At 32.3% G+C, this 13,415-nt stretch overlaps 1 protein-coding gene across 1 annotated transcript; it reads left to right on the forward strand.

Annotated features, from left to right (window-relative positions):
- Positions 1-1,513: 1,513 nt before the first annotated feature.
- Positions 1,514-12,145, forward strand: LOC128169347 (uncharacterized). Its single transcript, XM_052835504.1, has 4 exons — positions 1,514-1,583; positions 6,704-6,907; positions 10,126-10,377; positions 11,952-12,145. The coding sequence occupies exons 1-4, from the start codon at positions 1,514-1,516 to the stop codon at positions 12,143-12,145; spliced, it is 720 nt and encodes a 239-aa protein (XP_052691464.1).
- The last annotated feature ends 1,270 nt before the right edge of the window (positions 12,146-13,415 follow it).

The following is a 13,415-nucleotide window of genomic DNA, read 5'->3' on the forward strand; positions in this document are numbered from 1 at the left end:
CATAATGTATCCGGGATTTTATTATCCGATCGCATACGGTTTGACATTTAGGCACTTTATTTCCCGATTATCTCCCTTTTTTCATACAGCAGCGGAAAGGAAAGGTTGGTAATTTAAGGAGCCCAAAATATTTTTATGATTTCTAAATACCCGCCCAACCCAACCCTTGTTTTACATGTATTGTGGTATGTGTTCTTTTTTTTTACAAATTTTAAGGACATACTACATGTACCTTTAGTTTATTGAGTTAATGTTATGAAATAGTTTGCTGCCGTTTGGTTTTTGCTCTCTCTTTTCAGCAGATAGCTGGGTAAATGGTCCGATGATGGTGACCTGGACAGCTCCCTTTGGGTTACTGCTTACGTCACAGTGGTCGAGAGGGCGTAATTGTCACCTTCAATTTAACCATCCAACTGATTTTATCATGTAGTGAGTTTGTTGTGGTTGGTGTTGATGTATATAGATATATTATGTGGACTAATAAGACATTTGAGTAAAAAAAATCTTTATTATGTAATACAAATATATTATCAAATTTTGTGTTGAATTGTGTCCGTAGCACGATTGCGGTCAACCCAGCGTGCTACTTTTCCCAGCAGGGAGGGCATAAAATGTTGATGTAGGGGGTATGCCATGTTGTCGACTACCCCATTGTTGTAACAATTTTTGACCACTGTGGACTTTACCTGCCAACTTAATAAATCCGTTCATAAACACTTGTGTTGTTTAAAATATACTTATATAAGGTCTTTGATAACAGTCAAAATATTCATAACAAACTATGTTGAGGCTGTAAATTGCTTTCATCTAAAATTTAATTCATATAAATGAAGAATGCAACACTTGTTGACCAACTTTTTTTACTCGCTTCCAAATTACACACCAATTTGACATTCGGAACTCTCGGGACTTTTCATATTAAATGCCATGAGTTAGAGTTAGAGTTATCTCCCGTATTACTTTTGATGATCAGAATATATAACAAATTTTCAATGAAAATTGTCACGTATTTGTAATACCGTGTCTGAGTTTATCAATGCAAATCTAATATTAAGGAGACATAAACTAAATCGCCTCTCGTGTTAAGCGTGAATGTAATGCGCATGCACAAGATTATGAAAAAAAAACAAAAAAAACAACAGATGACTTCCGGATTTTTAACAGAAATTGTTGTTGATTATTAATTAGCGAAGCTTCACTGAGAAAAAATAAAAACAAATTGGTAATCTTCAAGTACCGATGATATTTAAAATGTATAAAGAGAGTACTCTTCCAATTTCTTGGTATTACAGCCCAAAATTTATAGTAGTATAGATAACAATAGTCGGTTTTGGTTTGTTTCATCGTCAGCTTATCATTGTTATTTACTCTGTAATGACAAAACCAAATGATAACAGGCTTCAGCCAAAGACAGGGGCGTTGCTGGTTCAAACCCCGCCTTGATCACGTCATATTGTGTCTTAAGCACTTTCACACGGCACTATTTGCATTGTCTTAGTCAACAAAGCTCAAAATGGGTTCCGACATCACATATACTGGAAGTTTACCTCCGATGAACTGGTGTCTCATGAGAGGGGTAGAGGGTAAATGCACTACGCTAATTATTTTTCAGCGCAAGGGATGTTAAGGAAGCATATGGAATCTAGAGTAACATGCAACTCAGTAAAATCACACATCTTAGTTAATATGTACATATTCAAATATCTAAGCAACGAAGCGTAAACCAAAAACAAATAAAAAATATCGAAGACAATTTTGTGTTCAAAAAATTAGTTTTAGTATTGAGTATAACGTAGTTTAACACATTGATGACGTCATGACTATAAGTTGAATGTCATGTGAATTTGATTGGAAAGCATTGTAAACATACTCAAAATATAACTTATCTAAGAACTCTAATAAAGTATAATGTGATGTGATTTATAGAGAATTAAACATAAGAATACTGGGAGAGATGTTAGCTAAATCAAATAAAAGGTATGTAAATTTGCTTTCATTTCTCGGCCAGGCTTTCCCCTGTCATTGTTTACGATATAATATACTGACAGATTCTAGTGATAAAGACACAATATAGATTTAATTCTGTTCTTTTGCCCGAAAAATTAATTTGACAACGCTTAAAGGGTACATGTATGTGTAGTGCCTGTCATTTTTTTTACGGATATCTTTGTGAAAAACTATCTTCCTGAATATCTGACTGCGATCGCATACGTACTTTTCGAGATATTTTGAGAAAACTCGATTTCACACTTAAAGGATTTTTTGATGAAGCCGACTTGTTTCGATAATAACTGTGACGTCACGCGGTCAATGAAAAACCACAAATTCGTATGTAAACAGTTCGCTGTATTGCATTATTTTATCTATTTTTATCTCTGTATATCTTTATCATCAACTCTGGATGACATAATCTATCGTTCAAAACCATATTTTTAATCCCGCGAAAACGCCAAATTTGAAAAATTGTTTGCTTTCTGAATTCATTCAATTGTGTAACGTACTTCGCATGACAATTTAAAGGCGATGAAGAAAATTAGCGATCAATCAAAGCAATATTGTTATAAGAGACATATTGTCGTTTATCTTGTTAATATTGTCATTCTTTCAGATAATTTGTCCATGACATTTTTACTAATATTTAAGTATTTTTTACATACTTTGTAGAATGTCACGGGGGATCTGATACTCATATTTTACATTCCTTGTCAAAATTTTAATTTAGAAATTACCACCAAATTAATGATCAACGCAATTTATTTCGGGAATAACAGTTTGATTACACTAAGCAAAATAAGACTTTGATAAGTGAATTGTAACTTTTGTCATTTTTTTAGTGACTAAATAAATAACAATACAGTGCACTTATTTTTAACACTATTTACTTATTGATAGTTTCTTGATTCGTTAAAACTGCTTGACGGACTATACACATTTGTTAGCTTATGAACGCCTGATATTGCACAGTGTTTTGTTTTTTTTTTTTGCTTTATCTGGTTATACAGGAGTAGTTTATTATACACAAACTCAGTCAACAGTCTAGAGGTGTGAAACCCCTCTTAGTTCACAAGACCTGTGTACCATGTGTATGCATAATCCAAATACGCACGTGTCTGAAGCAGTAGCTTCGTTAATTTACCTGTTTATTTGTGTCGCATCCTAATGCACATCGTTTATCATGTTTTATCTCTGTACAACCTTCATGATCGGAGTCTTCTACTTGACAGGTTTATTATGTCAGAAACGTTATAAAGTGAACAGATTTGTTTTTGTCTTTTTTTTAAACATTTCCTTAATCGTCAAAATTTTTGATTTCTGTAATTTCGAAAATATGTATTATTTTTATAACATTTATTAGTTTTTAGTATTTTGTAGTTTCTGAAGCATTTTTCAAATTTTCAATTTTTATATATTCAGTCCATACACTAAATTAACTGCCTTAGTTTAATCAACGACAGACAAAATTTGCATTAATTCAATTGTGATTTAAAGTTTAAAAAAAATGGCGATGCACTGTAGTTTGCTTGAGTTGAGACATAAAACTATTAACATAAAGAAATAAAGTACATTTATATAGACGGTGTGCACTTATAATGAGATAAAAAGCCATCAAGTTGTATTCTCAAATTGAAACATATGTTGAGAAAAACACAACTAGAAAAACAAATATATTATTGGAGACACAAACAGTGTCGTAGATTATATATGTTTTTTTTTAAATGTTTGTGTTATTCTTTTAATTACATCACATTTCAATTAAATAAAACAATAAATTTGGCATGAAGCTGCTGTACCTTTGACACAATAAACGGCCTCCTACAGCCAAAACGGTTATCCCTTAACTATTCAAGAGGAATAACGCAACTCATACCTTATATAAAACGCAATCATTTACAGTTTACCCACGATACTGTGAAAAAGCCAACAAACATACAAACGGGTATTTAACAGCATAAACAACCAATAAGCATCCCTACTATTAAAAAAAAAGTACATAACTAATAAATTTGTCTATTAACTTCAAATTAATATTTTCTTAAAAATATATCCTTAATTTCAAAACAAGGTGCTATCGTAAATAAAAAAAAAACATATTTCATTTCATCAAAGGAATAATTTTCTTATTTTGCAAAATAAGATCGGTAAATGTCTGGTTTGTATGCGTACCGTTTAGTACACAGTAGCAAACAGACTATTGAATAATTCATTTTAAAAAATTAAAGACAGACATACCTTCATAAATAAAGGTAGTCATAAACATATTACGTGTTATATTGCAGTGAGAGAAAGTAAATTGTATTTATTTAGATAAGTAAACTTTTCCACATGGGGATAAGAACAATTATCTTTTATTGATTTATTTTTGCATTTTTTTAAATTGATGCAGTCTTGTTTCTTCTATACAGCACAAGGCAATGTGAAGTATTTGCACTTTATTCCCCCTTTTAACGACAGTTTATCAACATGTGTTTTTTTTTTTTTTAAGTTAGTTGAATTTTAATCAAAACAAGTTGTAAAACACTAAAACAACATAATTGCTAAGGTGATATTTAACAAATATTGACATGTTCTGCAGAGTTGTGATTAATAAGTCTGGCATTCGGAACACTTAAAAGATAGTTTAGTTTTAGAAAAGTTCATAAGCTTGAGAAAAACAAACACCATGCTGTACACGATATTTGTTTTGTTTCTCTGGAGTTGTATAGTTCCTCAAGGGAGGGGAAGTAAGTTTTTTCTCCTTATGTAAAGTATGAATCCTTTTTTTTAAGAATCCATGTTTGTTGTAAGTCTTTCCATGCGTTTTTTATGATATTGATAAGAAAATAATGTCCATATTTTGTTTTCTATTGTATTTTGTTTAAATTGATAATTGAAACCCAACGCATTAACACATTGAATTGTAATGTATACTTTATGATAGTCCTCTGATATAAATTATTTTACGGTGTAAAACCTTTGTAGCCAGGTTTTTACACTACTACAACTAAAAAGGGAAGTTAAATTATTAAACTCAAAGAAAATGCATTGTATTTATTTAGATAAGTAAACTTTTCCACATGGGGATAAGAACAATTATCTTTTATTGATTCATTTTGGCATTTTTTTAAATTGATACAGTCTTGTATTTAAAATATACGAAAAAAATTGTACATTTAAAATGACCTTTAAAAAATATACAGATTAGTTATTAGGATAAGAGATGCTTCACGGAGCATGTCAGTTTTTAATTGTTTTATATTGTGTACGCATTTTACCTTATTAAAAAGAATGTACAGTTTAAGCGTATAAAAATAAACAATAGTTCATATTAGATCACAATAAGTTATGAAGGTTATTTTTTTAATGTTTCAATCAAATTTAAGATTTTTGGGCCCTTTTTAGCGCCAAAAATGAACGACCAGCGCTTAAAAAATTAGTCAAAAACGTTGACGTAACTGGACACTTTGGAGCACCCGGCAATCATTAAATAAAACCAAAGGATTCTTAAATGTTGCTTTTTTTATATAACAAAGGTTTACAGCTGGAAACACAATTGGAATTGAAGATTTGAAAATGAAAATACTGATATCTTGAGCTCTTGCAGTACCCCCACCCCCCCCCCCCCCCAAAAAAAAAAACCTATGGATTTCGCTTAATTTCTTATGTTAGGTCGAGACTGTGTGAACAGAGATATTTGAACCTAAATGATCAATGATCTGACACAAAAGACATTATACAAAAATTTGACAAATAATAGCGCGGGCATGCGTTTTAAAAATGTGTTAATAGCATGAAACGTGAGTGAACTAAAACGGTGTTTTCTTTGAAAAAGAGTGCAAGTTTAATTTGCCCTCAGTAGTTTGACGTCACTTGATTTCGTGGAAATATGAAGCGTGCTCCTAAGATCCATCAATGCAAAACAAAAATCGTTGCATTTGTGGAAAATAATTTAAAAATCATATGATTTTTTAACTACTTATTTTCAATTGGTAGTCAAATAATAAAAGATCCTACAAAGTACACAGTAATTTTGCCGTAAATCACTTTTCCGCGAAGTTTCTAACAACTCTCGTATCTATAGAATCTTAATATTTTCTAATACATTCCATGTAACGGCAGCAGTCATCATGAAATTTTAAGAAATGATATAAATTTAACAATATTATAAATTAAAGTCCATTCTTCCAGACATAACTGAATTCCTTTGTGCGTTATTTACCGCAAGCTGTTGCTCATCATATGGTTTTAAATTAAAACGTTTAAACATAAATGTTTCTTATCTTAGAATGATAGCATAATGGACTGTTGTCAAATAAATAAAGCATGGTGTTAAACGTTTACGGGAATAACTTTGGTTGATTACGTAATGAAATCCTGTTAAGGCCAAGAAGCTTTCATGCATAAGATTCGATCACGTACCACCAAAGTTATTATCAGGATATTTTTTTAAGATAACATTACTTTTTAATACTGACATTTACGTTTGAAATAGGCATATTATTTAGAAGTTAATACCCGTGAATTACAGTAAAGCGACTGTCTAACGATAGGGTATCCATTGTTACATCCTTTAACTATTTGCAAAGATTTGAACGTTTTCGCTATTCTATAGCTTCATGTAAGGAAAGATATTTGCAATCGTTTATATAACGAGCAAATGATTAATCTAAACCAACATACAGGTCGATTGTGTGTTTAGCCTTTAAAGTAATTCTATTCATTGTAGTGAGCCTTGCCAAGAAAAAGCCAACATGGCAGTCCTCTGAGAAATATTCCTCCGACAAGGCGGTAGATGGAAACTTCTCGTTAGTTGGTGACAGTTGCACATCTGAGGCATCTCCAACTGATGTCACATGGATGGTAGACCTCGAAGACATAAAGAGTATAGCATATATATGGATAACTTATCGAACGGATAATGCACCATTTGGTAAGATACAGTGCATATTTTGATGGATGAAATGCCTTTAACAAAATCAAATCAATTTGTTTTGATTTTTAGCTCACCTGAGCTGAAAGCGCAAGTGAGCTTTTCTGATCACAGTTTGTCCGTCGTCCGTCCGTCTGTCTGTCTGTCTGTCTGTCTGTCTGTAAATTGTTCGCATATTAAACTTCTTCTCTAAAACCGCTTATCCAATTTCAACCAAATTTAGCACAAAGTATTCTTATGGTAAGGCAAAAATAAATTGCAGAAATGAAAGACCTATCTTTAATCAAAGCTGAGAAAACCTTGAAACTGTAGAAAAAGGGGGTGTGCATTTTTAAAAATCTTCTTCTAAAGAACTACTGAGTCGAATTCAACGTAGTGTAACATAAATTATCCTTATGGGAAGGAGAATATAAATTGCAAAAATTAAGGGCTAATTTGAGTAATTTACGGAAATGATAATAAGATAGAGAGAGAATGAGGGTCAATCAGTTAAACTTCGGGTTCGGTATTTCATATCTCAAAACCCTCCTTGAAACAAAGAAACGGCAATTTTGAACGTATATGAAATGGGTCAATCTGACAAAGATAAATTTGGTTGTTGTGGAACAGTTTGCGTGCGAAAGAAATAATTGAAACGTGCAAGATACATTAATGCCGATTTTGTGAAGTAAATTGAGAATAAATATTCAAATGCGTTGATATTTTCACCTTTGACGGTTGTTTTAGCTTGTTTTCATTTTTGTTTCTTTTTTTATGAATTACGGTTTGCAACTTAGGGGAACTATTGCCTCTATTTTGTAATTTTTACGTAACAATCAAAAATAGATATCGGAAACTAAGACAGCTGACTGTTACTTGCGGAAAATAAGATGCAATAACAGGTATGGTACTTTAACTACTAAAATACAAATTCTAATGGTAATACGGTATGGTTTTTGCGTAATAGTTGATTACTGCAATGTGTTTTAGGCTAGTTTTAAGTATTTTCTCGTCTATTCAGTCTTAACGGAGATTAATTTTGCTGATGTGTATGTACATTTAGGACAGACATAAATAATTGTTAGCTCACCTGAGGTGAAATATACAGACAAATATATTTAAAAATATTCTTCTCAAAAATCAATCAGCCAAAAAAGCTGTAACTTGTGTGGAACCATCCTCAAGGAGTGTAGATTTAAGCATGATCCCCGGGGGTACGGTAGAGCCCCAATGGGGAATTAAATTTATAGATACACATGTATAGAGAAAAATCATTAAAATCTTCTTTTCAAAAACCAGTTAGGCAGAAAAGCTGGAACTGAAGAAGCATCTTCAGGTTGTGTAGATTCATTTTTTTTTAAAATCACGATCCCTGGGGGGTAAGGTGGGGCCACAATGGGGGGTCGAGATTTGTATATAGGGATATATAGAGAAAAATCTTCTCAACAAAAACCAGTTAGGGCCAGAAAATCTGTTACTTGTTTGGAGGCATCCTCAGTGTAGATTCAAATTTGTTCAAACCATGATCCCGGAGGTAGGGTGCGGTCACAATGGGTGGGTCGAATTTTACACAGAAATACATAGCGAAATCTTAAAAAAAAATTCTTCTCAAAAACCAATTGGCAAGAAAAGCTGTAACTTATGTGGAAGCATCTTCAGGTAGTGTTGATTCATTCTAGTTTTTTCAAACCATGATTTTAGGGGATAGGGTGGGGCCACCCTGGGGGTAAAATTATGGTGGTGCGTGTAATTCGGTATTATCTCTACGTAATAGTTGATTAATGCAACATGTTCTATTAAGATGTTCAGCAATTTCAATCAAAACGGATATTTTTCTCGCTGCTAGAAGTATATAACTAAAGTACATATATCATGAAATATAAATTGAGTTTTCTCTTTGTTTTAGTGCAGTTTTCTCTTGTTTTAATTGTTTACAAATTCCTATAATTTTACTAACTTGAGAGTCAAGCTTCGAGTAACAAGTAAGATACAGAGCTTTGCGCACAATGCTACTATATGTTTGTACACAAAGCTGAGGTCATCCTCTAGTTTGTTTATATTTCAAATGCAGCTATGCTGAATAGGAAATACCAAGTTTAAAGTTCTTAAGTTGAATGTAGTAAACTCATGTGAACAAAAAACATGACTTAAACCAAGCTATGTATCTTGCTTATGATTCTACGATTTACACTGAAATTTTGGTTGATCTTGCTAAAAGGACGATACATGTATGTTTTAATGACTTTCTGGTGCCCCTTCTTCAACGATGAATTGCATAAAATCTACAAAAAATTTTTGATAGTTTTTCGAACACAAGTAAATGAAAACAATGCCTTTTAAACCGTTTCCATAGGCCTGACACATTATTGTTATGAGGATAAAAGCATTATCGGTGTTCTTAAAAATTTTTTGCAATGGAAAATCATCTTTGTTTGTACACATTTGTTGATATTTAATAAAGATGAAAATAATGGATGGGCCTTAGTACAAAAGAGCGACGTGCCTGCCAATACATTAATTTGAATTATAGCTCTTTAACATATATGACAACATTTTCAGTTAAGTTTATTTTCTTCAATCAAGTGAGTAAGGATATGAAAGGTTATATGAAATGAATTCATGCCTTCTAAATCGCAATTGTCTATAACGGAGAAGGCCAATTACATTGTTCAATGTTTTAAATTTGAGGAATTGAGCGCATTCATTCTGATGCATTGAGGTACGATTTTCCTCTTTCACATATATAATGTTTTGAAATATAATAAGTAGCAAGTAGTGGAGAGAGAAAATGTACCCTTATGCTCTCATTTATTTTAATCGTTTTATAAAGTGATGGGGGGTGGGGGGGGGGGGGCTAAAATAAAGAGAACTGGAAGTTAATCGTGAACACCAATTGAAAATTAAGTTATTTATATTGCATATGATGTTTTTTCGGTACAAAAGGGTATTCCATAAAGGTAAAAAAATGTCAAAGATTAAGTATATGCAACAATTGGTGAAAATTCGGATATTCATTTTTGGTTAATCTACCGAGAGGCCACATGGCACAATATTCTTTGAACGCCCATATAAAGCCAGTGTTGCTCAGATGAGCGATGTGGTCCATTGGGCCTCTTGTTTAAAGAATGGACTAGTTTTCAAAGATATGCTAACATTTCAACTATCTAAATTGCAACAAAAACCTGATGTTATTCTCAATATATGTAATTTACTTGTGCTGTTTTTTTTAAACCTTACAGCTAACAGTGTTTTTGCTAGCAGATTGTTGGGGTTTTCTGTATACGTGTCCAATACAACCAACAAAGAGGATGGTCATTTATGTTTTCATGATTCAGGAAATAGCATATCTACTATATCTAATTTCAAAAGTATAACGTGTGAAGTACAAGGCCGTTTCGTGATATATTACAACACAAGAGAAGGAAATGACAACAAAAGACCAGGTTATTCTACAACAGCTCACCTTGATCTGTGTGAAGTAGTAGTAATTGGTAATCAAAGTTCTGATGTACTGACGGGAGTTGATTTTAATGACTGATTTTTTATTGTATGGATCCAAGCAATATTTAACTCTAGTGTTGTTTAACCAGCTGACTCGGCTGTCTCCGATAATCTCCGACAATCAAAGAGAGACTCTCTGCTGGTCGGAGATTTACGGAGACAGCCGAGTGCCTGATTGAAGAAGACTATATTGGACTCAGCATAGGAATACATAACTCTACAAAAAAATTATTCGTACATTTAAAATCTGACTATTGTCAAGGTATCTATAAATAGGTTTCCTCGAAAAACAATGCTTCATCGCACATTACATCAAATTTATCGATTATTTTCAAGAACTAAACTTTGTCAGCGGTGATGATTTGTGCTTAAGTCCAAACACTGTTTCACTTTCGGTTTGCCAAAGTAACTGCATAGTAGAGTTGATTAAAATCAACTCTCAAAAACATAGATCAATTCAAAATAAATATGCTTCAATGTTGTTACTCAAGAACAATTTTGAGACTTTTACTTTCCATTTGTTATAGAGCATTGTTTCAATCAATAGACCCTAAGTTTTTAGCTGATGCTCTTTTTTTCAGTCAAAACTAGACTTTGACTTGTGCGTGCACGGGTTGACATTACATATGATATCGGACATTTACGAAATAGATACATCGACACAACGTATATATTTTTTTTTTACATTTACTTAACCAAGCGTAGGCTGCTTAGTTAGAAAATCTAATTGTGTCTTGGGACAGATACATCGACTCAACGTTTATATTTTTTTTTTACATTGACTTAACCAATCGTTAGGCCTACAATAAAGCTATCAATTTCACTACACTCTGCTTAGTTAGAAAATATAATTGTGTCTTGGGACAGAACTTCAGCACATTTAAAAAAGCCTCCGATCAGAGACATAACAAGTTATTTATGTCTCTGCTCCCATATACCCGTAATGTAGCGACAATTTGAAGAATTGCTCCAAAACGAATTTTGAGAAAAATTAATGAAGCTGCATTGAAAATAACAGTTAAATTATTCATAACAAACCATTATGAGGCTGCATGTAAATACATTTTATCTTCATTCAATTATTTGTTATTTCGTTTTTGAGTTTATCAATGCAAATATGATATTGTGGAAACATAAACTAAAGAGCTTCCCATTATTTAGCGTGAATGTAATGCGCATGCGCAAGACTGTAAAAAAAAAACTCAGATGATTTCCGGATTTTGTAAAGATTTTTCATAGATTATTAATTAGCGAAGCGTGATTTAGAAAAAAACCAGTGATGTTAATAATGCAAAAAACATAAGACAGTACTTCTTCCGGTTTCTCGGTGTTAAAGCCCAAATTTTAGGTCCATTATTTGAATAAAGTATTAGAGATAGTCTCAAAGAATTCACAGATTTTCAATTCACAAAAGAAACCGGCTTTTAAAAGTAACAAGGTAGGAAGAAATAAGTAAATCAACGGCCTTTATGTTAACAATAAATTTTAAATTCATTTGCTTAAATCAAAACTTGTTTATTGTCAAAGCATTATTCATCATAACTTTAAATCCTTCTTCATTAAGGATGTCCTCTCGGATTCTTTGGGGTCAAATGTTCCATACCTTGCCCGCCTTCTTGTCGACATTGTAACTATAACACAGGGAAATGTCTTGGAGCATGTGCACCCGGATACCACGGTGAAGCTTGTGCAAAATATAGCCGAAGTAAGTACAACATGAGAAGAATACTTACGACTACATGTCAGATATTGGAATGATGTTGAGCATCGTCACTTAACAAATTTTAAACAAATTTCAACATAAAAACAAAGCAAATAAAATGCAATCATTCAGCATTTTTAAACCTTGACTTTTAACATATTGCAGCACCCATCCAATATATCTACCGATGGTATTCATGAGTACCCCTTTTTAGTGCAACTGACACAAAATCACTTTTTTTATTCTACATACCTTGTCGGAATATTAAGTATAACCTTTTACTTAACAGGTGGCACTATTTGTTTACCTATACTAAACTATATATACTATATTTATACTATACTATCATCTACTATTATTATATGAGGTTTTTTTTCAAACTTTGTAAATATAAATCTAGCGTTTTTCTTAAGCGTTAAATTCGATCTGTTTTTCATTTCTTAATCATTTCAACACTGCCTTTTTAAAAAAAACCAAAAAACTGTTACATGTATAATGATGATGATGAGTGTGCTAATTGGAAGCAATGATTGATCAATCTTTTTAGCCATCGATTCCGTTTCTCAATGACATCTTGTAATGACAAACAGTGTTCAAAATCAAATGTCCAAAGGAATGATACAAAAACACAGGTCTCTAAAGAGTAGACGTAGAATCAGGTACTTTCGAAGTGTGAGCATTAGATGAACAGTTATAGTTTAACAATTAGTATGAAAAATGTTAGTCAGCTTGCGAGTCAGTGAACGATTGATTTCCTGACAAGGTCGTTGTGTCGACCAAATAACTCTCCAAATGGAATGATTTAACTATTTAGTTTTCGATTGACAGGGAAAATATGTGTATAATGTTTTCTTTCTGACAATTAATTTTTCTCAAAACAAATTAAAATCTTCACTTTAAATTGCATTTTAACCTTAAATATCAAAGCATGTTATGTAAATTTAAAACTTATGATTTCGTTCCGTAGCCGGTTTTTTTTTGTTTTGTCTTATGTATCTTTCATAGTAAACCTAGCACTTAACCGCCCGACCTATCAACTTAATACACTGAATCCTGCATATCCCAGTTCTAATGTGGTCGATGGGAAAAGGAATGACCTCAGGTTATATCAATGTACTTCAACTGGCAGTGGTCATGAATTAGCATTGTGGCGAGTTGATCTAGAACAGATTCAATGGATTGAACGCATCATTGTTTACGCTAGAACGGAAAATAAGGAATGGGGTATTATCACGTTACCAATTCGATTGTTTCCTAATGATCAAATTTAATAATAAACCCATTTCTTATAAAAAGCTCTTGTTGACTTTGTAGATGGAAACTATT

This window comes from Crassostrea angulata, unplaced genomic scaffold (assembly GCF_025612915.1).
Source record: "Crassostrea angulata isolate pt1a10 unplaced genomic scaffold, ASM2561291v2 HiC_scaffold_118, whole genome shotgun sequence".
NCBI classification, from domain to species: domain Eukaryota; kingdom Metazoa; phylum Mollusca; class Bivalvia; order Ostreida; family Ostreidae; genus Magallana; species Magallana angulata.